This window comes from Aspergillus multicolor (genome assembly GCF_047715735.1).
Source record: "Aspergillus multicolor strain CBS 133.54 unplaced genomic scaffold BDW74scaffold_23, whole genome shotgun sequence".
Lineage (NCBI taxonomy): Eukaryota > Fungi > Ascomycota > Eurotiomycetes > Eurotiales > Aspergillaceae > Aspergillus > Aspergillus multicolor.
In genome coordinates, this window is record NW_027395974.1 from 375,582 (window position 1) to 400,431 (window position 24,850).

Sequence of the window (24,850 nt, forward strand, 5' to 3'; positions counted from 1 at the left end):
GAAAGAGGTGATCGGCTCAGGCTTTTGATCAGCTGAGCTGCTAGCTGCTAGCTGCTCAGTAATCACTAATCAGTGAAGGCTTGGTTTCAATGCCGGTTCTAGTAAGTTGTCGTTACGGTATGCGGTAGTAGATCCAGGCACGAGATGAAGGCTGAAGCTCTCAGGCTCTCCAGCTCTCGCTCAGCCCTGCGATCTCAGACGCAGGCTTAGAAGCTTAGGGTAGGAGTCCAGAGCGCAACTACTCTACTCTATATACCTATTTCAAGTTCTTCGTACCCACACATGACATCTATGCTACGCTATTTTGGTGTCATAAACACCATGGCCTCCCCAGTAACTGGATATCATCGTGCTGATTATGTATGATGATGCGAGATCAGGTTGCGGGTTACAAAATATATATCACCCGGCCGACGTCGGCAAATACACGGCATTCTACCGTCTACTCCACATTTTACCTCCCAAGGAATATTATACGAGGCGGAAGATACTTCCGATACGCATCAAGGCCCAGGAGTCGATACCCTGTAGTCATGGGAAGTAAAAAGCGGGGAGGTACTGCAGAAGAACTGACAAACAGTAGGCGTAAGTATACATACAACCAAAGTAACAGCCACCTAAATCATATCCAAAGAGAACAAGACCCAACAGGCTCAAGAAATAGAACGCTACAACTTCGCCTTCCCCTTCTTTGGCTGATTCTGCCACGCAAAGCCAATCTCCTTACCAATTCCCGGCTCAACAATAACATTCACAATCGTAACGGTATCGCTCGCGAACCCCTCTCTCGTAGCCTTCTCAAGCTCCTCCTCATTTCTAACAAAGTATCCCTTCCCCCCGCACATCGTAGCGAGCATTTCATACCGCGTCTCGTAGAGCAGACTCGTCGAGCGCAGGCCCTTGGTTGTACCCTTGGCATCAGACGTGGGCTCGGACTTCTTAGTGTCGTTGGCGACAGTCTGGTCTTGTAGTGTCTTCCATGCATCCTCCGAGGTACTATCACCGTGATAGATACCCGAGTTATTCACGACAAAGATCAGTGCGGGGATGCGGTACCGGGCTAGCGTTTCGATCTCCATGGCGCTGAAGCCGAACGCGCTGTCGCCTTCGAAGGCGACGATTTTCTTGGGGCGCGATGTGCTGGTTTCCGGATTTGCGTTGAAGGCCTCGTGTGCGGCGACGATATAGCCCATTCCGACGCCCATGGTGGCGTAGGTTCCTGCGTCGAGACGCTGGCGCGGGTGGTATAGCGGGAAGATGGAGCGGGAAATGTCCATTGTGTTGGCGCCTTCGGAGACATAGACTATATCGCCATCATCGGCTGGCGTCATTGAATTGAGGGTCGATTTTATGATGTGGTAGGCTCGCTGATATGTCAGTGGCGCGCCGGCGGGCGTCTGTCTGAGCGCTGCCTTTTCCGCCTTGTCTTCATTCTTATTGGCCGATTCGGCGAGGAGCGATGGGAACTTTGCAGAGGATGAGTACTTCCAGTTGGATAGGGATGCCGTGAGCTGGTCAACGACTAGACTGATATCCCCTAGGATGCCGAGCTCGGAGGTCCCGGCGTTGCGCCCGATCTCCTCCGCGCAGATGTCTACCTGGATAATCTTCGCGCAGGACGACCACTTCGGTGCCTCGCCGAAATGCAGAATCCAGTTCAGTCGTGCACCGAGGACAAGAACGACGTCTGCGTTCTTCAATGCGACACTTCGTGCGCTTGATGCATTCAGAGGATGCGAGTCCGGTACGACTCCCTTGCCCATAGGCGTAGGCAAGAACGGGATTTGCGTATGTTCGACCAGCTGTCGGATCCCCGACTCGGCACGCGCATACGCTGCGCCCTTGCCAACAATGATGAGGGGTGCACGAGCAGCCTTCAACAGCTGGGTAGCCTTCAAGATTAACGCCTGATCACCGCTCGCTTTAGGCGGTGCTGAGACAAGTAGGTTCTCTGGCTGCGGTATCTCGAACCCTTGCGCCAGCTTCCCTTGAATGATATCGGCAGGTAGATCGATAAAGGTGGGCCCCGGCCGACCATACCAGCATGTCCGATAGGCATTCTTGACAGCACTTGGGATGAAGTCGAGTGATGAGGCGCGCGCAGCGAACTTGGTGTGAGGGGTCAAGAGAGAGATGGCGTCTAGTTCCTGGAAAGCGCCCTTTGTGACAGCGATGGTCTCGGCTGAGCCAGCAAGCACGAGGAGAGGGAAGTTATTTGCCGTGGCATTTCCAATCTATGCGGCATTCAAACGTCAATGATGATCTTGTAATCGAAGGTGGGAGCCATACTCCGGCCAAAGCATGGAGGACTCCAGGTCCCCCAACGACAAGACAGACACCAGGCCGTCCTGTCATATAACCATAAACACTGGCTGCATAGCTGCAAGCTTGCTCGTTCCGGAATGCCACGAATCGAATGCCTAGATTGATCGCCTCTTCTGCGATTTCGACCACGGGGATGCCGACAATGCCGAAGATGACTGTGACCCCGAGGTCGCGCAGAGTGCGCGCGATGAGCTGTGCGCCTGTTTTCACAGCCATTTCTGTGATATCTCAGATGATTTCATGGACTGAAGTTGACCATGAGCATGATGGCAGCCTAGCCTAGATGATGAGAGTGGAGAAAGAGCGGAGAGAATGCGGGACTCTCCAGTGCCGAGGCAAAGAGATGAGGTCATCCAAAGTGGCTTCACACAACAGCGTGCATTCTAGATGGGAGTCTGTCGCTAGTATTTACAGGTATCCAATATTATCTAGGCCCAGCCTGATTCATAACCTCATGCTTAGAACTCAAATTCCCTTCGGAACATATTGACATCCATGCCCGCTTCAACCGAGTCGGCCAGATCCCGTCGGCCCATTTGGCTGAAGACTCGTCGCAAGGTGTCGTAGAGGTTTGTGCTCTGGTTCGCAACAATCATGCGGTTGAGTTCTGCCTCGTTGATGGAGCCGTCCTTGCCGCCCACGATCTCCCGGGCACGCTCCTTTCCCTCTTCCTCGACCACGCGGTGCATCGATAAAGCGCCCAGTAGGTGTTGCGCTGCTTCTGGGTAGCATCCGATGTTGATGCACGATACACCTAGATTGTATCGCGCCCGGACAAAGTTAGGGTTAATGTTCAAAGCTTGTTCGTAGGCCTCAATAGCCTCCTCTGATCGGCCAGAGTTGGCAAGCGTGGCTCCGAGGCGGTTCCAAAGGAGGTGAAGCTGCTCTCTCTGGTTCGTGGTGCCGGACTCGGTGCTTGCCAAAGCCGTTGTGAAGCAGTCTACAGCCTTCTCATATTCTTCTGCGCAGTAGAAGAGCACTCCCAGGCCAACCTGAACATCAGGATCCATTTGCGCTCCCGACGGCGATAATTGAGCCGCCTGAATAAAGAGGTCCGTGACACGTTCATGAAGAATCTGGCGATCCGTGAAGCCCATATCGGCATCGGAGGATAGGTTATCGGGATTAATGATTTGAGGATATTTGACGGAGAGCCAGCGCTCGAGTGTGCGGTAAGCTGTTGAGTCATACCCTTCGTTCGTGTAGGACACAGCAAGTCCCATGAGGGCATCGAGATTGTTCGGGTCGGCCTTAAGAGCCTGCTCCAGCGCCCGGATGGCGGGAAGTTCCTTCTCATTCTGGGCCTGGGCAGTACCGAGCATAGTCCAAGCCTTCACATGTTGAGGGTCTTTCTGCACCGCGGCCTCAAATGCCAGAGCTGCCAGGGACAGATTGCCGCCTTCATGCATGATCTTCATACCCTCTTCAAACGGATTGGTGACGTCGCGGAAGACATTCTCCTGCTCAAACGAGTAATCGCCCAACCGGGGCTCTCTGAACCGAGTATTGAGATTGTCGAAACCGTCCCATTCAGCCATGTCACCCATGTGTAGATTGTCATCGATATTGTAATCGACATCCTCCGCCAATTTCCTATGCGTTGCCGTCTCAGCTTGAACTCTCTCCCATACGCTCTCAAAATGATGATTTTCATCGGTACTGGTGATGGGGACTGACCTGTCGAGATCATTCAACTCCGCCTCTATGGCTGCGTTGGCCTCATCGTCCAGCTTGCCCTGATCTGCGGTCTCAATCTCCTTGAACTGAGCCTCCCAATTCTCGTCATCGAGCTCAATCATCCGCCCCTTCCCTTTATCTTGTGTCGTAGCTTCAGCTGGCTGTTGCTGTTGCATACCCATAGGGCCAAAACTAGGCTGCATCATTCCCATCCCGCCGTAACCCATGTACCCCATACCCATTGGCCGCTGGTAACCACCCATCATCGGAGTCTGGCCGGCGGTAACTGGACTAGCGGATTGCGGACCGCTCATCGTACTCTGTTGCTGGAAACGGGCAAACTCGGCCGGTGTAAATCCCGATCCGTTGTTCATCATAGGACCCTTGGGCCCGGCAAAGGCAGCCTCCATACGAGCTTGCTCTCCTGGGTCGAACTCCGCAGCCCACCCCGGGGAGCCCGTTCGCGGCGTTGTGTGCATCTGCTCTAGTTGTTGCCTCACTTGCTCCATTTCCATCCTCATATGTTGCTGGGGGCCGCCCGGGAGTTGGACGGACTGTTGAGCGAACTCGTCCATCATCTAGATAGCACATTATTAAGCAGGCGTTCAAGAGTTAAGATCCGGGGAGAGCGCATGTACCTGGTCGTGACCTCCCATCATTTGTGAGCGCATCCCCTCTTGCATTCCGGGACTGCGCCCTACTAGCCGGTCTCGCTGAAGGGACTTGTCATCTTGCACATGCTTCGTGAACTGTGTCAATGGGTTTCCCGCGGTGGAACATTCAGCGCCACCAAGGAACGACATCTTGGGAGAAAGCCGCAACAACTGTCACAGCACAGAAATAGGATAGCAGGACCGATTCGAAAAGAAAGCCGTGAAAATACACGGAAATCGTTAATAAGGATAGAATAGTTGAGTGAGGAGAAGTTGGAGGTTCAAGTTGACAGCCCGAATACTCTGAAACGTGGGGTTCGGCGCCGCTTGAGCCGATCGGGAAACGCAAAACCTGCCGAGGTCCCCCGAGTAGTCACGTGGAGTGCATGTCAAGAGTATACTGGAAGGTATAGGTAGTAGTATCTTCGATGATATGCATGAATATATAGTACAGTTTATACGCTAAGAATACATTCAACTAATCCAGATGCATAGGTATAATCGTCCCAACTCCAAAGTGCCCAGATCAAACAGCAACAGGAAAACGTCCTTGGCCCGTCTTCGTATTGCTGCTATAATTCACCACCAGTCGCCGCCCGTAAGGCTTCCGCTGCGCAAGCTTTTCCTGTGCGACCATCGCAGCCTGGATGTCAAGGAATTCTGCGTGGATGTAGCCACGGAGCGTACCTGTCTCGCGATCTACGGTGACTCTCACGTCGACCAGACCGACTAGGTCTTTGACAAGATCGTTAAGGTCTCGGTCCGTCATCTCAAACGGCAGATTGCCGATATAGAGCGTGTTTGAGGGTTTGTTGTTCTGCTGGATGTTCTTGATGTTGGTCTGCGCATAGTATACGGTCACACGGCGTCCCTCGAATATTCGCAGGTGCATTGCATCAATTGCGCGTTTTGCCGCAGCGTTGTTGGAGAATTGTACGTAGCCATACCTGAAGCACCAGAAAAGTTAAATATTAGCCGCGAAAGTCCAGAGAGCCAACCAGAATCATGAAAGTAAGCCAGTCACTCACCCTTTACTAATGCCCCGGCTGTCGTAGATAATGTTCACCATTTCCACAACCCCGTACTTGGCCATTTGCTTCCTGAGGTCCTCCGCCGTGACATCGTAAAAGAGATTCCCAATAAATACCGTTTCCCTGGGTTCATACTGCAATCGCCTCAGCAATTCCAATTTCTCGCTGTGTGTCATAAATTTGTCTTGAGCAACTTCCATAGCTTCTTTAGCGGCTGCTTCCCTGATTTGCGAAATATCGAAGTCCTGTTCAGCGTCCCATTCATCATCACTTCTCGTAGCCATTCTTGTTATATTGGCAAGCATTTCATCAACAGCCGAGCTCTGGTCCAGCCCTTCTGGCTGCTTTTTCGTGTCCACGGAAGTAGTTGGATTCGAGTCCGCGAAATACATATCTCCACCAGCTCCTCCGTCTTCTTGCACCTTTGCCTCAGCCCCTTGAGATGGCGAGTCCAGCGAGTCATCCGTAAGTGTCTTTATCGTAGTCGCACCACCCGTATCCGTCGCTGTAGCCGTATTCTTCGTTCTACTCGGCGCGGCGACATCTTGCGATCCCAACGGGCTTCTGGCTTTCCCTGCCGTCCATCTGCTGTGTAGAAATGTCCGGCGGGCAATCACAGGCCGATGAGCGCGCGGGACTGCCGTCAATCTCGATCGGACTATCGGAGCGGGTGACGCCAGAAGGCGACAAGCGACGCGGCGCACAGAATACCTGCATTGCATCAAAGTAAGCACGAGTTCTGGAACGTCATTGAAGTAAAATAATCGCACATGTCTGCTTCTTTCTATTCAAGGCATCAAACAATTCCGACTTTCCATGATTCGCAGTGCCAGTCAAAAAGAATCGTATGAAAAGTTGATGGCGACGGACAAAGATAGTCACGTGCTGATAACGATACCGTGGCGCTCCGCATGGTCTGGTCTAGGCCGAGTGCACTGAATGATGGATAAAGCATGTAAGTGGAAATATATTGTTTCATAAATATACAGTGAAGTTTCCCATCGTCAACCGACGCTAAAGTTATTCCCACACCCCCATAGAATTGCTGTATCTCGTCATAATCATCATATACACACCAGAAGCGGAGATGGAGAGTATATTGGTACAAAGTCCACAAGGTCCAGACAAAAGAGAATTCAAATAGCGGCGAAAAAAATATCAGGGATATCAGGTATCACGTAACGCTGTCAAGTCCTCCGAGTGAGTAATATATAGAACAGTGAGTAAAATCAAGAAAGTGCACTAGAACAGACAGTACTGTATAGGAAAGTCATATACTATAGGTACATAAAAATTGACGTCTTATGCCTGCGCTAGATGCAAGCCCGCAGCTTTCTGGGCGAACCTGGATTAAGCCCTTGAATATGACGTATCTCAATGTTCATGATGGGCCGTCGTTCTCATACCCATTGCTGGGGAACAAGTTTGTGGTGCGGGGTAAGGGTCGGATTCTATCCGCAGGGCTTCCCTGCGCCGCTGCTAATTGTGGGGGTGACAGAGGACCAGTGGTTTGCTGTATATCCATGGGAGACCACCAGGTGCCAGAAGGGTCGAGCGTCCCGCCTTGGATGTAGTTGTCCCAAGCATCCTAGGCCATGTTAGTCCTGCAGGCCAAAGGCAAATGCAAGCAGAGAAACGTACCCAGTCAAGATTGACCTGCATATCGGGTATCTGGCCAAACATGTTGTTGAATATGGAGGAAGCACCAGGGGTTGCCTCTGGCGCCCCGTAACCCCCTAGACTAGGTAGTGTAGGTTCAGTAGATTTCATTGACGCGTCATTGAACGCTGTGCCCTGGCCTATCGGGGCCATTCCACTACTGAGCAGCCCCAAAGTCATCGCGGCGCTTTGCTTCTCGTCTTGAGGCTCGAACGCCGGAGTTACGGGTGTGCCCTCAAGCTTGCCTCGCTGTTGAAGGCCAGTCAGCATCACACCAAGAACGCCGCTTGCTTTCCATGCATCCATTGTCTCATCCCGAAGCTCATCCCAAATATCTTTGCTTCGTTGCACAGCAGCCATCATCTCCTCCCGCCTTTCTCTACCCCAAGCATAGGTATCAGAAGATATCCTGGAAGCACTTGGCAGATTGTATCCATGGTAGAGATCAAGACACAGAATCGTTGCGGCTTGCAGGAAATCACTAGAGCTGAGTGTTGTTACTCGATTCTGTCGACTGCGTAATCGACCGGTCGGCCGCGTTTCCACATGGAGCATCGATTGAAACCGTAATAACTCCAAGGCTGAGTCAATGCATATTCTGCGCGAGTGTGTAAACCGCGAGTTTTCCCGGGCCCGAAGAAGGTATTTCCGATGGAGGACGCATTGCGCTCGGTGGTAAACACTCATCACCTACATGTCGTCAGATGGGAAAAGGCTAGTCGCGTCTAAAAGACAGGAAACTTACTGAAAAGCGAGACATAATAAGCACAAGAGGATCGAGCGGGGACTCTTCAAAGGGCCGCATAAGAAGGTGTTCCGGTATCATATCGCGCGCTCGGCGAAGCTCCGAGTCCATCTCCATAACTTTATCATATGATGGATTCTGGAGAGAGGCAGTCTGCTCAATGGCCTGCCCCAGAACATTCGCCAGTCGTGACTTGGTAATGAGGTAGGAAAGTGGTGTGGGCTCGCCCGGCGGTCGCGAAGGAGGAAGCTCCTTGCAATTTTCGTCAAAGTCGTCATCATAGAGGTTGCGCGGAAGCTCAGTATCACTGTCCGCCATACGGATCATACTAGGCAGCCCAACCTGGCAGGAAAAGAGAAGATCGGCCTGTCGAACAAAAGACCACACCCTACGGCGCATTTCGCCTTGGAAAGGTGTGATGTTTGGGAACGCTTTTGAGTCACGGTGGTACCCCATTCTCATCGCCAATCGAACGATTACACCATTGAGAACCCAAACCGAGATGTCCGCCTCCTTTGTTTGACAAAAATCTCCATGAAGGTGGAATGCCAAGCACTCAATTAGGTACGGATAGGGTTTTGTATAATCAGCCAAGGTGAGACACATTGCCACAAGGTTTCGAAATGTACCAGCCATATCTAGTGATTTGCCCCTGAACTCAGGAGGTTCATCACCCTCACGATAATACGACAGCATGGAAAGCCGCATCATGGCAAACAGCATTCCGATCCAGACAATGCAGGTCTGGGAAGGGTCTTCCCAATGTTTGTTGTACTAAATCCAGATTAAGCGACAATCTCGTAAGGGATAATTCTTGGGCTTGCTTACCTGTGCCTGAAAAGTAGGGCCGTGAAGGAAGTCTGAATCTTATTGTTAGCATCCGATGTTGAAGGTAGAACATCAACGGGTTCGGTTGAGCACATACGGGTTGCAGGATCGTAGCAGTTGAAATACCGCGCTATGAGCATATCTGTAGTGTATTTCGAAGGGAACGACGACATGATTTCGGCTCTGCTGGTAACTTTCATGGCCCCAAACAGCAGAGTAGAGCCAGGAACGTCAGTGGGAAGTTTAGTTGCCTTCAACTTCTCCGCTTGCTCTTCATATTGCTTCTTATGCGTGTGGAAGTAATTCTTAACTTCGGATATCTGGGCAACGGGTGAGTATGCAGATATTGAGATCTTCAAGATGACGGCTTACCTCACTAAGGACAGACGCCCAGTGTGCATCACTGATGTAATACGACTTGTTGTTATCCACTTTCATGATACCAAATGACTTGGTGACTTGCTCGGTTTCGCTTTCCTCCTGAATTGGAGCATCATCGTCAATGTCCAGATCATGGACGTGCTGTCCAGATCCTGTGCTACTGCTCGTTCCAGATATTGCTGCCATGGCGGCTGCGGGGCCTTCGGATTGTGACCCATTGGTCATCAATGATAGTACAAGACCCTCCAGCCGGTCGATTCTGTTCTGCATGTCATCTGGGGAGGTTGAAGCAGCTTGATTCGCGGAGTTCTTCCTTTGAGAATTGGTTTGGGCGTATGTGCAGGAATGGGCATCTCCGCGTTTAACGCAATTCTCACAGGGGTGCGCACGGTTGCATTTCAATCTGTTGGACGTTAGGATACCACTGGCATGTAGGGAAGGGGAGTTTTAAGCATACTTCCGATGCCGACAAGGGCCGCATGACAAAGGCACCCGATTCCGTTTTCGAACGACTCTGTACTGACCCTCGGGGGATGGACCGTTACTTGAAGAGGTTGTAGAGGGCGGCGTTGGGCTCATGATGAAGTAAAAGTGATTTGACGGAAATTCGGATATATACAGCTTTGGGCCTGAGAAAGTGCCGAGAATAATCAACCGAGAATCCTGAGTGTGCTTGAACAGTCACCACTCTAGACGAAGCTGCAGTGCCAGCGCCTACGGGATCGATGAGGGTGCCGGCCAAGCAACGAACGGCACAATGTTCGACGAGTGCTGCAAGGATATCCAGTCACGCCTGCCAGTCAAATAGCTGAGATCAATCGCCGATAGCGATATCTTAGATAGATTTGTATGATGGAAACTTGATGTATTCGAGGATTTCAGCGGTCAGGTTGTGCGAGAAGCTGGAGTACAGCTGATACGTGTTGGCGGGCAGCTAAGGGCGGGGTGAGGACGATGCAGTTCCCTGGTACGATGTTGAAATGCAATTTGAAAGAAGCAGGCGACGAGGCCGATGTGGTATGTGGTATCAGTGCTAGGCTATCAGCTAGCAATGTTATATATAAAGAGCGAGGAACAGAGTGCGACAAAAAAAAACCGTGGGAATCGTCTCTGAGTACGGGCTCGATAGCGCCAAGATCGATCGCGAACGATAGTGAGGTACAAAGTTGCGTTGACAAAGCCAGTTTGACTCGCAGGCTCGCAGGCTCGCAACCTCGATCAACAAGTAAGAAGCATGTGCTATCTTGGTGTATCTGATGTTGAATCCGAACGGGCGACAGAGTCTCAGCAGAGAAGAAGAGAAGGACCGCAAACGGTGAGTCTTGAGACTTCCTAGTTTGGTTCTGCTTAGTGAGGAGGAAGACGTTATCTCCGTTATCACCATGAGGCGAAGGCGGTCAACTCCTGCCCTTTTGGTCAGTTCCGCCTGCCAGACTCCAATTCTTGGACTAGGACTGACTGCGACTGTGGGCTTTCTTTGTTCGTGGGTGATTAAGAAGATCAGGTAAGACATGGACCGCATCTTGGACGCTCATCATCGCCAATGATAATCAATGTCCGACAAGCGCCATCACAGGCTGCCACAATCTTCGTCACCATGCCACAGGAATCAGGCGCTAGCCTGGGGGCTGAAAATGCTCTCTGAACCGTCTCGTCTTGTTAGTCGGATCCCGGTCGAAACCTCATCTTTCATTTGCTAGTTCGATTGCAGGAGTCGCATTAGGCGGTGGCTTTGCTTGATCATTGAGTCACACCTCACGCCCACTCCAACAAAGGGGATAGATAGACAGTACCTATTCCGGAGTGGAGTAGTTTTGTCCGGCATTTCACACCCACACTTCCATCTTGGAACCATACGGAGCGCTGTGCAGGATTATGAGGTTGAGCAGATGGTGGAAGCGTGGGGACCTTGGTCCTGACGGCGTCACAGATGGGCTAGAGATCCCTGATCCACTGCATCAAAGCGGAGGTGGGCCACAACTATAACCCAGGTCCCAAGCTTCACGACCAAGCTTCATGCTTCCAGACAACCGTCGAATTTAGAAGAGAGCTCAGCCTCTAGGCAGCAGAAAGACTGCATGCAACATGTACTGTGTAGGTACTTCGTAGGATACGATTTGACCCAGGCAGGCTATTGAAGTAATAAACTGTGCTTTTCTCCGGATTTGCCGACCGTGTAACCTATCTAGACAATTTTTTTGTATTGAAACATCTTGTGGCAATAATGACACGTAACAGTCTATCTACTCGATACGAAGTGCATGCGGAGTAATTGATTGATCAACAAGGGTTGAGTGGTGACGTCGACTGATCAGAAGATATGGCTGCGAAGCTGCAGCGACAGTCGCTCAATCGCCCCGCACCTCACTCTTCCTCTGTCGTAGAAAAGTCAGCCTTGGACTTTCTCGGTGGCTTCTGGCTCGTCAGTCTTGCTTGTTTTGCATCCAATTGTGTCTTTTCTACCTCTGTGTTCCCGTCCGGACAGGCATCTTGTCTTTAACTTTCTCGCCTATGCCCAGGACTGACGGGCGAAACCAGGCTGCAATCAAGTCGAAGCAAGAAGTGGCACTCAGCCAAACATTTTTGTAATTCACAAGACATACACAAACATCCTTGTGCTGTGCAGCCTTCTCTTTTTCTTTGAACAAAACTCCGTCTTTGTGGTGGGGGAAAGAGCAGGCTGGACGTATAAGATCCCCTCAGCAACCGCGTCTCCAGTTAAGCTCCTCTTCTCCCCGCCAGCGTTCCCTAACTTTGCCTCCTACAGCTCTTAACGTCATTTATTTTAACGTGATTTTATCTTAGACATCGCTGTTCAGCATCGGAACACGCCGAGCCACTCGCTTCAATATTCTGATTTCTCCTTCCGACCACGATGTCAAGCGCCGGAGGTCCACCCCAGCGTGGCGGTCAGGGAAGAGGCAATGACCGCGGAAGAGGACCAGGGGAAGGTAGAGGACGCGGGGGATACCGTGGAGATCGTGCGGGACGCCGCGGGGGAGGTCGTGGCTTGTTCCAGGATCTACCCCATCGTCCAGCCCAAGGCGATTCTGGACGAGGAGACTTCAGAGGTCGCGGTGGTCGCGGTGGCCGTGGTGGCCGTGGTGGTGGTGGTGGTCAAGGAGGCTTTGATCAAGGCCCTCCTATCCACTCGTACGTTACCTATGTTTTTCCCAGGGATATCTTGATTTGAGTTTCATATACTAACATGTATCTCATTAGCCCCCCCGGCGGTGCGCCGCAACCCAGTGCCAAAGTCACGCAGGCGGAAAATGCCCAAGCAGCAGCTCTCGTTAAGAAAGAGCGGCCTGTTGGCTATCCCGAACGACCGGGTTATGGCACCCAGGGACGGCCCGTTCAGCTCTTTGCCAATTATTTCGAGCTCAAGTCTGTCGGAAAGAGTCTATTCCGGTACCACATCGATGTTGATGGGGGCACCCGCAAACCTGCCGGGAAAAAAGTGAAACGAATTATCAATTTGTTCCTTGAGGACCACTTCCCGCAGTTTCGTTGCAGCATTGCGACAGACTACAAGTCTAACATGATTTCGCATGTGAAGATCATGGAGCAGGACCAGGTTCCTGTCAAGTACACCGTAACCTACCGCGGCGAGAAGGAAGACGGTCCTCGTGAAAATCCGGAAACCTACCGTGTTACATGCCAGTTCACAGGGCGGGTCGATCCGGCCGAGCTTCTCAACTATCTGACTTCTTCCAACGCAGCCAGCATGCCTCTTGAAAAGGCTGAGATCCTGCAAGCTCTGAACATCGTCATCGGTCATCACCCTAAATCCTCTGACTCCATTGCCTCGGTTGGTGCGAACAAGCACTATGCAATCAAGGATGCAGAGAAGTTCGATCTGGGAGCGGGTCTTGAAGCTCTTCGAGGATACTTTGTCAGCGTCAGGGCGGCGACGGCGCGTCTACTTGTCAATGTTCAGGTCAAATACGTTGCATGCTACCAGGATGGTCCCCTAGGTCAGGTTATTCGCAAGTACCAGTACGATAACGGGAAAAATGTCCATACCTTGAAAAAACTCCTTGACAAGCTCAGGGTCCGGGTTACTCATATCAAGAAGACGAACAAGAAAGGGGAGGATATTCCAAGGATCAAGACCATCCTCGGTGTCGCCACTCCCAGCGATGGAAAGTCGCTCGAGAAGCCACCAAAGGTCAAGAGCTTTGGGGCTGGCCCGAACGACGTCTCGTTCTTTCTGGATGCTCCTGAACAGGGTAAGAAAAGCAAAAGTACCGCTGGTCCAAAACCCTCAGGATCATACATCACCGTTGCCGAGTTTTTCAAACGAAGTAAGTTTCCCAGACTGCAGTTCGCTGTTTTCAAAACAGAACTAACACCTCGAAGATTACAACATTCAGGTGGACTTTAGCATGCCTGTGGTAAATGTTGGAAATATAGCCAAGCCATCATATTTGCCCGTGGAAGTTTGTGAAGTTGTGTCGGGCCAACCAGCAAAGACGAAGCTATCGTCTAAACAAACACGGCAGATGCTGAACTTCGCAGTGCGAAGCCCAGCACAAAATGCCCGGTCACTTGTCACCAACGGAACAGAAACGTTGGGTCTCGGGGATCCTGCCAATCCAACCCTGGTACGTGCACTTTCCCTATGACAAGTACGATCGCTAATCCAAGGTCTTGACAGATGGATTTTGGCATTCAGACAAACTCCAGCCTTATTACAGTGCCAGGGCGAGTTCTTCCTCCACCCAATGTGTACTATAAGGACGAGAAATCAAAAGACAAGCAGATTGCGCCCATGTTCGGCAGCTGGAACATGAAGTCTATCCGCTTCTCCACGAGCTCCAACCTCCAAAAATGGGCATGCATCCTTATCAGTGGTGGAAGCAGGCAATACTTCTCAGCTCCTGCTGATCTCAACGAGTGTCTAACACAATTTACAAAGAAGCTTAGAGAGGTCGGCGTGAATGCGAGCGCCCCAGTATCCCTAACCCGACTGGATATCACTGGGCAAAATGCTGAGGCGCTTATCGACGCCAAAATAGCTGAGACAATGCGCCAATTTCAACCAAAATTGATCTTGACTATTTTGCCCTGGAGCGACACAGCGATCTACAACTGTGTCAAGAAGTCCTGTGATATCCGCCACGGCGTGAGGAATATCAACGTTCTCGCCGAACAGTTTTATAAGCGCAATGAGCAGTACTTTGCTAATGTTGGCCTGAAGTTCAATCTGAAACTCGGAGGTGTGAACCAGGTTGTCCGGCCGAATCAGCTGGGCATCATCGGTGAGGGTAAAACAATGCTTGTTGGTGTAGATGTTACCCACCCATCGCCTGGTTCCGCCAAAGGTGCACCCAGCGTTGCAGCAATGGTGGCATCTATCGACTCTCATCTTGGCCAGTGGCCGGCCGAAATTCGCATTCAAAAGGAAGCCAAGACAGAGATGGTCGACGCCCTGGACACCATGCTAAAAGCGCAACTTCGCCGCTGGGCAGCTAACCACAAAGGCGCTTACCCGGAGAACATCATCGTCTACCGGGATGGAGTTTCAGAAGGCCAGTACGATTTGGTTACAGAAAAGGAACTGCCTCTCCTCCGGAATGCCTGCAAGGACATATATCCTGCCTCCGACACCGCGAAGAATCTCCCGCGGTTCTCCATCATCATTGTCGGCAAGCGTCACCATACCCGTTTCTATCCGACTCGCCAGGACGATGCAGATCGATCCAATAATACTGTCAACGGCACAGTTGTCGACCGCGGTGTGACAGAAGCTCGCAACTGGGATTTCTTCCTGCAGGCACATACTGCGCTCAAGGGGACGGCTCGCCCAGCCCATTATTACACAGTATGGGACGAGATCTTCTTCAAGCAGAAGATTACGCCCCCTGCGAAGAATGCAGCGGATATGCTCGAGGCAATGACTCACCACATATGCTACTTGTACGGCAGGGCAACCAAGGCTGTCAGCATCTGCCCACCAGCCTACTACGCTGATCTCGTCTGCACGCGTGCTCGTTGCTACCTAAGCAGCGCATTCGAGCCAGCTACGCCCAGCGGCAGTGTTGTCGGTTCTAGCGATCCAGCCGTCGTGGTCAACAGTACTGATGTGTTGATCCATCCAAACGTCCAGGATACAATGTTCTACATTTAAGGTTATCTCGTCATGTCGTTCTTTTTTGGCTTGTTCTGGCTAACCTCGAGAATCCAATATGGAGCGGCTCTGGTCCCTACGTGATTCCTTGCAACCCTCCTGATGCTGAAACGTGTGCTTGGAAAATCAATCGAAGATATTGGAGCTTGTCACTTTGGGCAATCACTAGCTAGATGGTCATTATTACCCCAATTCCGATAAGACACATAGTTAACAGAATGAAGAATTTGTTAGTCCTGCTGAGATATATATCTGCCCACGGAACACCTCACTTTTCCCCATGAAACTAACATTGCAGCAATCGAGCAGTAAAAGCCAAGGAGCCAATTCATATTGGCTAGTTGACTTGAGGTATATTTTTGCAAGGATTTAGGAAACTTCATAAGACTACTGAACCATAGAGGGAGTCTTGACGATTGAGTTAAGTATTGGGTATGATATATGCTAGAAACATAACGACACCGAAGATGAACAAGTAACGTAGCATCGAAGAAGCAGAAGCAAGATATGGTCTTGAAAATGGAAAAGATACAGGGAGAAGAAATAGAAGGTACAGAAAACATACAATTGACCCGCCACCGACCGAGAATAGAAAGAAGAAAAAGAAGCATGAAAAGCAATGATAGTCATAGCATGCAGGCGTTTACCAAATCGAGTAGCCGTTCGCATCACCTGGGGTTCTGAGGTTTGAAGTTTGTTTTTCTCCGGGGGTAGGTTCTGATTGCGTCGGTGTGATCCTACTCCTCGTCATCGAAGCCCCAGCTCCGCTGGTTGACATTCTTCAGTGTCCGACGCTGGGCAGGACGCGCGACCTTGCTCGGCTCAGGGGACTTGTTAAAGTGCCATGATGATTCTAAAGCTTTAGCAGCCTTGACTCTATCGCCCGTGGGCTTTTTGTTCTCGTGGCGCACATTGGTCTCTGGCTCGTCCCAGTGGCTCTCGAAGTCCTTTTTGCGGTTAGGGCCGTTGTGCACGACTGAGAGGGGACGTTCTTTGCCGGCTTGCTGCTTTGCTTTCTCTTCTGCCTCAGCGTCTTCGTCCTCCCCGGCGTACAGGGTATTTTTGTAGAGGCCTAGACCCTTGTTTCCGTGGGACCGGATGATGCGCTTGTTGCCTTGCTCTTCGCCATCGGCGAACTGGAAGTGTGTTTCGGCGTCACGTCGCGGCTGGACGACGCGGGGCTTAGCCGGAGGTGTGTCCTGGTCGGGTTCGTCGTCGCTCCAACCAAAGTGGCGGATCTCCTCGCCTCGAGGTCCGCGCTTCGGCTTCTGAGGGGTCGAGAAATCTTCAAAGTCCCAGTTGTTGACGTGACGGGAACCAGCACGACCGGCAGTCGGCTTGACCTCGCGACTGCTATTGTCAGCTCCTAGCTCGAAGTGGTCGAATCGCTTAGGGTGCGCGCGGTAGGCGATCTGCTCCGGCTTCTCACGAGAGGCGGTCTCGTCGTCGTCATCGAAAATGCGAGAGGGCGCGAAATTCCTGCCGGCGCCGAGCTTGGGCACCATTGGAGAGGCCTGGACCTCCTCAAGTTCGAAGATGCGGGACGGGGCGAAGTTCTTGCCTGCGCCAGCCTTGGGTGCGATGGCACGGGTTCGCGAGGGCGTCTCGGGCACGTCGTCATTGCCTTCATCTCCTACAAACAGCTCACTGTATTCACGGGGTGGAGGCTGCGCGGAAGCAGGGGCGCGGGGTGCATGTACGGGCTGGCCACGGTCTTTGCTGGGAGAAAGGAGCTCGTATAGCGATTCGGCTGCGTATGGATCTTTGATGTATTTCTTTCCGGGGGAGCCTTCGCGGGTCTCCTCTTTCGCGGTGGCCGACGGCTCAGACTGGCCTGCTGGGGGAGATCCATTGTCGGCTGGTGCTGAAGCGGAAGCGGACTTGATCAGACGGGTTTGCTTATCGGCGTCGCGAACGGGCCAGTTGCGAGAGCGGTTTCCAATAACCTCGACCTGTTTGAGGAGCGAAGCCTGGTCCCAGTAGATTCTGACGGATTGGATTTCATTCTGCGCATTGAATCGGACGATATGGATCTACAGAAGCGATCACCGGCATTAGTACGCAGTCCAACATCGGAGAATTTGTTGATGGGAGAGCGCCAACCGTGGGGAACTTCGCAACGTGATCGAACAGGAACGTCTCGTCTAGGTTAGGGAGGTAAGCTCCACCTCCAGTAAGGAACTGAAGGTTGATCTCGATATCCAGAGATAGAGCATTGGAGCCTTGTACGCTGTCAAGAATAGCCTGAGAATTGATCTTGAGCTCCTGCTGCTTGGTGAGATGCTTGATGACTTTGTCGGCGCCCTTGATCTCAGTGGTAGTGGTGATATAGATCAAGGAGACATCAGACGCCAGAGGAACCGCGCTGGGGTTCACTAGGAACTTCTGGTACACGCTCAGCAACGACATGGCGAGTATGGGGATTTGGTTGCAGAGTAATGTACTCGGCAGGAAAGTAAATAAAAGAAAAAGGCAAACACAGGGTTTGTTTGGTTGCGCAAGAGGCGAACCACGGATGACGGTCACCACGAGTAATGCACCACGAAAAAGAGAGGACCAGTGGAGGAAGAATGCAGGAGGAGTCTGGAATTTGCCTGTCTCTGCTTTCTTTATTTAACAAGATTCAAGAGTAAGACACTGACGGGAAGGTTCAAGGTCTCGACTCTCAAGGAGACTTTCAATACAACACAAGAACTACAGCACAGGGCGCCACGCGGTATATTTCGGCTGCTCTGGCCTCTGAGCAATGCCAGGGCCTAGTCAATCACAATAATAACACCTTCAAATTACAGCGTGACGGCGGTTCATCAAGGGTTCCTGAATAATTACCCAGATAATGGCCACGGAGGCCAGGACTGGGGATCCCACATGCGACGGACGCACCAGTGTTTCACCACCACGCCCGCTCCGGGGCCGCGTCTCTCAGGCAACTGTATAAGACCGAGTATGACTTTTCGCCCTAATACTAATGAATCGCTGTCATTATGCTCTATAGACTAGAAGATACTTCAGTTCTCCTTGCCTCCAAATATCTTATTGTGTATCGGTATATTGCCTCTAGATAGTCTCCGCAGCCACTACTCTCAGGCCACCACTGCATTCTCCCCGCGGGGTGTCCATGAAATAGATCTGCATCAGCCAAAACAGGATCGCTCTGCTGCAAACAACAGTCTTTGGTCATCGCCGGAACTGCAGAGAGTACACTGTTGAGACAATTTCACCGTATGCCTGACCCAGGTAATTCGTGGAAAGCCAGTGCGCCTCGCATGCTACTGCTGAGCACTTCGGAGACGACTCTCGCGACTCGATAAGCTTAGTACCTGCGAATAGATATTAGTTCCCAGCGCGCCCTTCCGGGATATGTTTCAGTGGTCGTAATCGTCATAAGCTCGAGGGCATCGTGTTCTTATAATGGTCTGCAACAAGGAAGCGCATATTAGTACTAATAGATGCCAGGCGCAAAGTAAAGCTCACCCTAGATAATCTTCTTTGATCGTTCCAATCGCATTGATTGCCGCAACGTCTGGCTTCACGCCGAGAATCTTCAGTCGCAGACTGGTGCCTTTCTCAATCACCTGGTCGGCATGGTCGGTGTACTGTGGCGGCACCGTGTTGGGCTCCCACTTGATGTCGGAGGGGATGTTCTTCAATCCGATTAGTGTCAAGAAAGATAACAGCGCAGTCACCACCAAAATTAACGTACTTTGCGCGCAATGAAAACGGACAGTGGGCCAGCTAGGGTAAAAATACCCGTAGGCTTGACTGACGTGACAAGAGCATCAACCTATAAGCAAGTTAGACGCCATCCATAACCGCGTCAAAGGCGCGCATACAGTCTCTCCTCGGAAAGGCTTCCAGATAATCGCTCGATACTTGATCGTATATTCAGCCTGTCCGTTGCCTGGCAGAACTCGCCCCTCGCCAATGTCTACCATATCCATGACACATATCACAAAGTGGTCTCCTGTACACCGCCCCTCTTCCTCCTCGTTTAGTCGGTTGATAAGGTATTCTCGCACATTCGGTCCGAAGTACGAGGGATGTAACGCGATGACCTTAGTCTCTTCTTTGAGAAAAAACATCGTGAGGGCTCGAAAGTTCGGTGGCGTGGAAGCGGACAGGTGAGCCGAGATCGGGGGACGACTCGGAGTCGCTGAGCAGCGTCAAGGGCCGGAGGTCTAGATTCGCAGCAGAGCTCTCGAAAGACGACTCAGACGGATGGGTATAAAGCTGCAGCGAGGCGCAAAGGCCGATTAACTGGAAGTGCCGGCAAATGTGATGAACGACTGAAAACTCAACAACTCATGGCCGGTCGCGCAAAGAAAAGATCTTCTGATAGAATCTGAGAAGGAGCGAAAGGTCGAGCGTTTTATCGCGACCGTGGTCCTCTGACGAGGCAGCTTGTGGTTGAAAGAGTAGCAATGAAGCTCTCACAAAGCCCAAGCCCGAGTCGGGTCTGGCTCGAGCCCAGAGCTGTCCGCCTGATCACATGATCTCAGTATCCGCTTACAGTACCGTATGGGGTGCTGGGTCTTAAATTCGCCGAGCATTGGAAGTTACGTACTGGTAATACCAGCAGTGCCTTTCTGCGCAGAACCTCGGCTTGCACATGACGTTTATGCAGTCAGAACAATATAAACCAATAAACGTGTAGATTGTAGGGTAAATTAGGCGGTTATGACAGCCAGTCGGGGTTTAAATGTAAGATTATAGCCAGTAATATGTCATCGTTGGCAGCAAGTATACTACTCCAGAGCAGGTAGTATAACGGTCGGCTCCATTTCATAAGATAGCCATTTTGATGATCTGGGGTTGGCTCATACGATGACTAGCACCCTTCATTAATCTTGATGGGACTCGCGGCTTGTCTTTTACAACCCACACTTTTTTCCAGTCCAGCCGCTCGCCATTCTTATACCCGACTGCTCCAAGATGGCGTTGAACCTTGAAAAGCAACTCCTCTATGTAAGTCCCAATACGACAAGGCCTTGAAGCCTGAGGAGAGATTTGCTCACGTCTTTAGTACGGCGCATACCATAACAACCCAGTATGTCTTCTTTCCCTTGTCAGTTGGCTTCTACTCACCGACTTCTAGGTAAACGTCGCGATCCATATAACATGTGTGCCGATACTCTTTTTTACAGGAATCGCGATGGTATGGTTTCCGGGTGCCTCCGGAGATCCAGTGTAACTGACCAGTTCTTGCCGTCTCCCTTTAGGCGTCGAACTCGCCCCCTCTCTTCAACCTACCCGAAGTCCTTCAGTTCGAAAACCTACCTCCCAACATTGGAACGATCGCAGCTATCGTCTATGCGACATTTTATATCCTCCTGGAGCCCGTCGCAGGTGCTCTCGTCGCACCGCTCCTACTCAGCGCCGCAGCTCTTGGTAACCACCTCCTGGCTACATACGGAATGACAGCAAACTACTGGTTCGGTGGAATCCATGTCGTATCCTGGTTGCTGCAGTTTGTCGGCCACGGTGCCTTTGAAGGCCGTGCACCGGCGCTGCTTGACAACCTGGTTCAAGCTTTGCTCCTTGCGCCTCTCTTTGTCTGGATGGAGATCCTCTTCTTCTTCGGTTATCGCCCTGAGCTGAGGGCAAGATATGAGGCAAGCGTGCAGAAGGAGATCACTGCATTCAAGGAGAAGAAGAACAAGGCATCGAAATGAGGTAGTGCAGAGAGCTGAGTGGAAGTGTCGACCTTTGTACGGTTGGACTGGGTATCGTCATTCTTATCGCAGCGTTCACGAGCTGATTATCGATAATCTCGTTGGTCTTTGCTGTCTTTGCAAGTGTTGATTGGACTTGGTCGGCGGCTGTGTATTTCTAGTGCTTCAATATTGCTTCAGGGCATGATTCCTGGTTGATCGAGTCGAATCCATGATTATGCAGGTATACGTTGGGAATGCTACTCTGTACGAGGCCATGGTGAGCAAAGGTGGTGATGTAAACCTGGCGAAACTTGGCGGAATGGGAGCTAAGAACCTTGGACGGGGCCGCGGCGGACTCTTAAGCGCAACATATTCGGCGCTCGTCATCGGAAAAATAACGAGCAAGCGCTACGATCACAACTGTCAATTCTTTGAGTAGTAAGGCAACCATCGTCGAAGGAGAATATCAGGCTAAAAAGACCGCCTGCAGGTCGTCGTCTGCGGTGGTTATAGCAACGAATGACTAAGGCTACGAGAATATCCGGAGATCCGAAAAATACAAACACGGTGACCCAAAGGGAACTGGAACTGCCAGCTGTCCGGCCCGGAAAACCTCCCGACCACGACAACACCACGGGTCTTTGGAAGTAGCTGCGTAGAGAAGTCAATTGAGAACAGAGTTAAATGTAACTTTTCGAGTGAATTTATAGTTCATAAAGCGCCATGCGGTGGTAATGCAGTTCTATCCGCGGGATGTCGTTTTCATGGGGTGTCCCGTGAGCGCACTAGGGCGGGTTCGGAGGATGCTGGCACTCGGCAAAAATAGGCTTAGTCTCAGTCCAGAGAATCCTCCCAACCCCGACGACAAAGCTCTCCTTCCATCCATCCACACTCCTCCTCTCCTCTCACCTCTTCCCCCAATTACATCTCTTATTCAGAGAAACCTCTCTCCCACTCCTCTGAACCCTTTTCACAATGTTCAGGAACGCTTTACGGCAGTCTAGCCGCACCGTTGCGGCTGCCACTGCCACTGGCAGGATCGCCTCGGTGAGTTCTATCCCTGCCTAGGTCGACGACGACGACTCAATTCACCCGATATCCATCCGAAAGTCATCTCGATGAGATGTTCGATCGCCTTTCTCGATATCGCCCTCGATTATATACCACCTAGACGCGTTGTGGTTGCGCTGCATCAAAGCTAACAAAATTTGCTTCCCGTCAACAGGTTCGCGCGGCTGTTCCCGGCCCCCTCTCTGCTGCTTCCAAGCAGGTCCGTACCTACGCTTCTGAGGCCAAGGCTTCGCCCACCGAGGTTTCTTCCATCCTTGAGCAGAGAATCCGTGGTGTTCAGGAGGAGTCTGGTCTTGCTGAGACCGGACGTGTCCTTTCCGTCGGGTACGTCGTCGCCTTTGCCGAGTGGAAAAATTTGGTGTTGACTACAACCTCGCTCAATTCGTCGATTAAATCACCGAAAACCATCTCGAAATCGCTAGCATTATCTAAAGAACCGTGGACTGACTTGAATTCCATCGAATAGTGACGGTATCGCTCGTGTCCATGGCATGACCAACGTCCAGGCTGAGGAGCTGGTTGAGTATGATTTTCTGATATCAATTGTTTTGAATGCAATGGCTAACATCAAGATAGGTTCGCCTCTGGTGTCAAAGGTATGTGCATGAACCTCGAGGCCGGTCAGGTCGGTGTTGTGCTTTTCGGTTCCGACCGTCTCGTCCGTGAGGGTGAGACCGTCAAGCGTACTGGAGAGATTGTATGTGATTTCCCATCGATATAGCTTTTCGCATACTTATATTCACTAGGTCGATGTCCCCGTCGGAACTGAGCTTCTCGGCCGTGTCGTTGACGCTCTCGGTAACCCCATCGATGGCAAGGGTCCCATCAACGCCTCCGGCAAGAGCCGTGCCCAGCTCAAGGCTCCCGGTATCCTTCCTCGTCGCTCTGTCAACCAGCCCGTGCAGACTGGTCTGAAGTGTGTCGACTCCATGGTGCCCATCGGTCGTGGTCAGCGTGAGTTGATTATCGGTGACCGTCAGACCGGTAAGACCGCTGTTGCTCTCGATGCCATGCTCAACCAGAAGCGCTGGAACAGCAGCAACGACGAGTCCAAGAAGCTCTACTGTATCTACGTTGCCGTTGGTCAGAAGCGCTCCACCGTCGCTCAGCTCGTTAAGACCCTTGAGGAGAACGACGCTATGAAGTACTCCATCGTCGTCGCTGCCACCGCCTCCGAGGCTGCTCCTCTTCAGTACCTCGCTCCCTTTACTGGTACCGGTATGTACTCATCGTGGTTCTCTTCATCATTTCGAGTAAACTGACGTTCAAAAAAGCCATTGGGGAGCACTTTAGAGACACTGGAAAGCACGCCCTGATCATCTACGATGATCTTTCCAAGCAGGCCGTTGCCTACCGTCAGATGTCTCTTCTGCTCCGTCGTCCCCCCGGACGTGAGGCCTACCCCGGTGACGTTTTCTACCTCCACTCTCGTCTCCTCGAGCGTGCTGCCAAGATGAACGAGAAGCACGGTGGTGGTTCCCTCACTGCCCTTCCCGTCATTGAGACCCAGGGTGGTGATGTGTCCGCCTACATTCCCACCAACGTCATCTCCATTACCGACGGTCAGATCTTCTTAGAGGCTGAGCTCTTCTACAAGGGTATCCGTCCCGCCATTAACGTCGGTCTTTCCGTCTCTCGTGTCGGTTCCGCTGCCCAGGTCAAGGCCATGAAGCAGGTCGCCGGTTCCCTGAAGCTCTTCTTGGCTCAGTACCGTGAGGTCGCCGCCTTCGCCCAGTTTGGTTCCGATCTCGATGCCTCCACCAAGCAGACTCTCAACCGCGGTCAGCGTCTCACTGAGCTGCTCAAGCAGAAGCAGTACTCTCCCATGGCTGTCTCTGACATGGTTCCCCTCATCTTCGCTGGTGTCAACGGTTACCTCGACAACGTCCCCGTCGCCAAGATCCTCCAGTGGGAGTCTGACTTCCTTGCCCACCTCAAGAGCAACCACCCCGAGGTCCAGGAGACCATTGAGAAGGAGGGCCAGGTCAGCAAGGAGCTTGAGGCTAAGCTCAAGGAGATCATCCCCAACTTCAACAAGTCCTTCAACGCATAGGTGAGCAAGCGACATTTTTGTTGATTAGCCTACCATGTATTGTTCCAATTTCCTGACTCTGTGTGTATAGAGAAGATAGCTTGTACAATTGATCCACTGTTTTGTTTCTTCTTCACCGAGGCTTTTCACTTGTAGCTTTGAAGCAAACGAACCGGTGGGCCGAGAGGAAGGGCCCAAAACATGAATAATATCCTGTACGTTTAGATGTTTTTGCGCGGCAGAGGACTGCATCGGACGAACAACTGAGTAATGACAAGTCCATGGGAAAAGGAGTTGCATGCTCTAGGGTTGGTCTTCGGCTGGGATTCCTTTGTCTACATATATGCACTCGAATATGATTTCCTTTGTTTGTTTCTATACCTATACCAATCGGACAACATCTGCTCCATTTGTCTTCTCCACGGGACGAAGTAACTCTGCTAATCTTTTCTTTGGGAGGCCCAAGCTCTATATCCACAATGGATATCAGAAATATCCAGCAGTATAATTAACAGGCTGAGTATGCCACGCAGACGCAGCAGGACAATCTCTGACGATCGATCCCTCTGCACCCATGATTCGATCAAGCTCCCAATAATGCCATACGTAGAGCTTGAGTGAGGTCACAGCTAAACATGGCGACTGGCTGAATGCGGGATGC

The 24,850-nt window shown here is 51.5% G+C and overlaps 8 protein-coding genes across 8 annotated transcripts; 3 read left to right on the forward strand and 5 right to left on the reverse strand.

Annotated features, from left to right (window-relative positions):
* Positions 1-723: 723 nt before the first annotated feature.
* Positions 724-4,805, reverse strand: BDW74DRAFT_169488 (uncharacterized protein; the record flags this gene model as incomplete). Its single annotated transcript, XM_073726999.1, has 5 exons — positions 724-737; positions 773-2,234; positions 2,290-2,517; positions 2,874-4,580; positions 4,641-4,805. 5 exons carry the CDS (start codon positions 4,803-4,805, stop codon positions 724-726), a joined length of 3,576 nt encoding a protein of 1,191 aa, XP_073581345.1.
* A 262-nt stretch (positions 4,806-5,067) lies between these two features.
* Positions 5,068-6,492, reverse strand: BDW74DRAFT_158173 (nucleic acid-binding protein). Its single transcript, XM_073725262.1, has 3 exons — positions 6,457-6,492; positions 5,684-6,397; positions 5,068-5,602 (listed from the first exon to the last, which is right to left on the reverse strand). Coding segments are annotated over exons 1-3 (1,137 nt in total). The 5' UTR covers positions 6,459-6,492; the 3' UTR covers positions 5,068-5,181.
* A 141-nt stretch (positions 6,493-6,633) lies between these two features.
* BDW74DRAFT_61577 (Zn(II)2Cys6 transcription factor) lies at positions 6,634-10,115 on the reverse strand. The gene is made up of 7 exons (XM_073733300.1): positions 9,757-10,115; positions 9,291-9,702; positions 9,016-9,238; positions 8,919-8,950; positions 8,091-8,864; positions 7,328-8,035; positions 6,634-7,274 (listed from the first exon to the last, which is right to left on the reverse strand). Exons 1-7 carry the CDS (start codon positions 9,876-9,878, stop codon positions 7,068-7,070), a joined length of 2,478 nt encoding a protein of 825 aa, XP_073581347.1. The 5' UTR covers positions 9,879-10,115; the 3' UTR covers positions 6,634-7,067.
* A 1,592-nt stretch (positions 10,116-11,707) lies between these two features.
* Positions 11,708-15,730, forward strand: BDW74DRAFT_158178 (putative RNA interference and gene silencing protein (Qde2)). Its single transcript, XM_073725263.1, has 4 exons — positions 11,708-12,452; positions 12,522-13,606; positions 13,662-13,906; positions 13,960-15,730. Exons 1-4 carry the CDS (start codon positions 12,175-12,177, stop codon positions 15,430-15,432), a joined length of 3,081 nt encoding a protein of 1,026 aa, XP_073581348.1. The 5' UTR covers positions 11,708-12,174; the 3' UTR covers positions 15,433-15,730.
* Position 15,731: 1 nt separating this feature from the next.
* Positions 15,732-18,406, reverse strand: BDW74DRAFT_158180 (uncharacterized protein). Its single transcript, XM_073725264.1, has 2 exons — positions 17,536-18,406; positions 15,732-17,465 (listed from the first exon to the last, which is right to left on the reverse strand). The coding sequence occupies exons 1-2, from the start codon at positions 17,839-17,841 to the stop codon at positions 16,170-16,172; spliced, it is 1,602 nt and encodes a 533-aa protein (XP_073581349.1). The 5' UTR covers positions 17,842-18,406; the 3' UTR covers positions 15,732-16,169.
* On the reverse strand, positions 18,407-20,063 carry BDW74DRAFT_158181 (DNA-directed RNA polymerase II subunit RPB7). Its single transcript, XM_073725265.1, has 4 exons — positions 19,266-20,063; positions 19,136-19,216; positions 18,907-19,076; positions 18,407-18,848 (listed from the first exon to the last, which is right to left on the reverse strand). The coding sequence occupies exons 1-4, from the start codon at positions 19,512-19,514 to the stop codon at positions 18,839-18,841; spliced, it is 510 nt and encodes a 169-aa protein (XP_073581350.1). The 5' UTR covers positions 19,515-20,063; the 3' UTR covers positions 18,407-18,838.
* A 103-nt stretch (positions 20,064-20,166) lies between these two features.
* BDW74DRAFT_158187 (2-hydroxy-palmitic acid dioxygenase MPO1) lies at positions 20,167-21,664 on the forward strand. Its single transcript, XM_073725266.1, has 5 exons — positions 20,167-20,397; positions 20,456-20,479; positions 20,528-20,587; positions 20,652-21,350; positions 21,423-21,664. The coding sequence occupies exons 1-4, from the start codon at positions 20,365-20,367 to the stop codon at positions 21,102-21,104; spliced, it is 570 nt and encodes a 189-aa protein (XP_073581351.1). The 5' UTR covers positions 20,167-20,364; the 3' UTR covers positions 21,105-21,350; positions 21,423-21,664.
* A 291-nt stretch (positions 21,665-21,955) lies between these two features.
* On the forward strand, positions 21,956-24,598 carry BDW74DRAFT_158192 (F1F0 ATP synthase subunit alpha). Its single transcript, XM_073725267.1, has 6 exons — positions 21,956-22,133; positions 22,312-22,481; positions 22,624-22,680; positions 22,734-22,854; positions 22,904-23,375; positions 23,432-24,598. Exons 1-6 carry the CDS (start codon positions 22,062-22,064, stop codon positions 24,208-24,210), a joined length of 1,671 nt encoding a protein of 556 aa, XP_073581352.1. The 5' UTR covers positions 21,956-22,061; the 3' UTR covers positions 24,211-24,598.
* Positions 24,599-24,850: the final 252 nt, after the last annotated feature.

What these genes read in the sequence shown, in the direction of transcription:
- BDW74DRAFT_158173 (XM_073725262.1), bottom strand. An exon ending in AGCCGGGGCATTAGTAAAGG is followed by an intron (nt 5,603 to 5,683) that starts GTGAGTGACTGG and finishes CTGGTGCTTCAG; the next exon opens with GTATGGCTACGTACAATTCT.
- BDW74DRAFT_61577 (XM_073733300.1), bottom strand. Translation starts at nt 9,878, where the DNA reads ATGAGCCCAACGCCGCCCTCTACAACCTCTTCAAGTAACGGTCCATCC. An exon ending in TTATTATGTCTCGCTTTTCA is followed by an intron (nt 8,036 to 8,090) that starts GTAAGTTTCCTG and finishes GACGACATGTAG; the next exon opens with GTGATGAGTGTTTACCACCG. An exon ending in TGCAGGTCAATCTTGACTGG is followed by an intron (nt 7,275 to 7,327) that starts GTACGTTTCTCT and finishes AACATGGCCTAG; the next exon opens with GATGCTTGGGACAACTACAT.
- BDW74DRAFT_158178 (XM_073725263.1), top strand. Translation starts at nt 12,175, where the DNA reads ATGTCAAGCGCCGGAGGTCCACCCCAGCGTGGCGGTCAGGGAAGAGGC. An exon ending in CAAGGCCCTCCTATCCACTC is followed by an intron (nt 12,453 to 12,521) that starts GTACGTTACCTA and finishes GTATCTCATTAG; the next exon opens with CCCCCCCGGCGGTGCGCCGC. An exon ending in ATCCTGCCAATCCAACCCTG is followed by an intron (nt 13,907 to 13,959) that starts GTACGTGCACTT and finishes AGGTCTTGACAG; the next exon opens with ATGGATTTTGGCATTCAGAC.
- BDW74DRAFT_158180 (XM_073725264.1), bottom strand. Translation starts at nt 17,841, where the DNA reads ATGTCGTTGCTGAGCGTGTACCAGAAGTTCCTAGTGAACCCCAGCGCG. An exon ending in ACGTTGCGAAGTTCCCCACG is followed by an intron (nt 17,466 to 17,535) that starts GTTGGCGCTCTC and finishes TCGCTTCTGTAG; the next exon opens with ATCCATATCGTCCGATTCAA.
- BDW74DRAFT_158181 (XM_073725265.1), bottom strand. Translation starts at nt 19,514, where the DNA reads ATGTTTTTTCTCAAAGAAGAGACTAAGGTCATCGCGTTACATCCCTCG. An exon ending in AGCCTTTCCGAGGAGAGACT is followed by an intron (nt 19,217 to 19,265) that starts GTATGCGCGCCT and finishes ACTTGCTTATAG; the next exon opens with GTTGATGCTCTTGTCACGTC. An exon ending in CCGTTTTCATTGCGCGCAAA is followed by an intron (nt 19,077 to 19,135) that starts GTACGTTAATTT and finishes ATCGGATTGAAG; the next exon opens with AACATCCCCTCCGACATCAA.
- BDW74DRAFT_158187 (XM_073725266.1), top strand. Translation starts at nt 20,365, where the DNA reads ATGGCGTTGAACCTTGAAAAGCAACTCCTCTAT. An exon ending in TTGAAAAGCAACTCCTCTAT is followed by an intron (nt 20,398 to 20,455) that starts GTAAGTCCCAAT and finishes TCACGTCTTTAG; the next exon opens with TACGGCGCATACCATAACAA. An exon ending in GCGCATACCATAACAACCCA is followed by an intron (nt 20,480 to 20,527) that starts GTATGTCTTCTT and finishes ACCGACTTCTAG; the next exon opens with GTAAACGTCGCGATCCATAT.
- BDW74DRAFT_158192 (XM_073725267.1), top strand. Translation starts at nt 22,062, where the DNA reads ATGTTCAGGAACGCTTTACGGCAGTCTAGCCGCACCGTTGCGGCTGCC. An exon ending in CCACTGGCAGGATCGCCTCG is followed by an intron (nt 22,134 to 22,311) that starts GTGAGTTCTATC and finishes TCCCGTCAACAG; the next exon opens with GTTCGCGCGGCTGTTCCCGG. An exon ending in GGACGTGTCCTTTCCGTCGG is followed by an intron (nt 22,482 to 22,623) that starts GTACGTCGTCGC and finishes TCCATCGAATAG; the next exon opens with TGACGGTATCGCTCGTGTCC.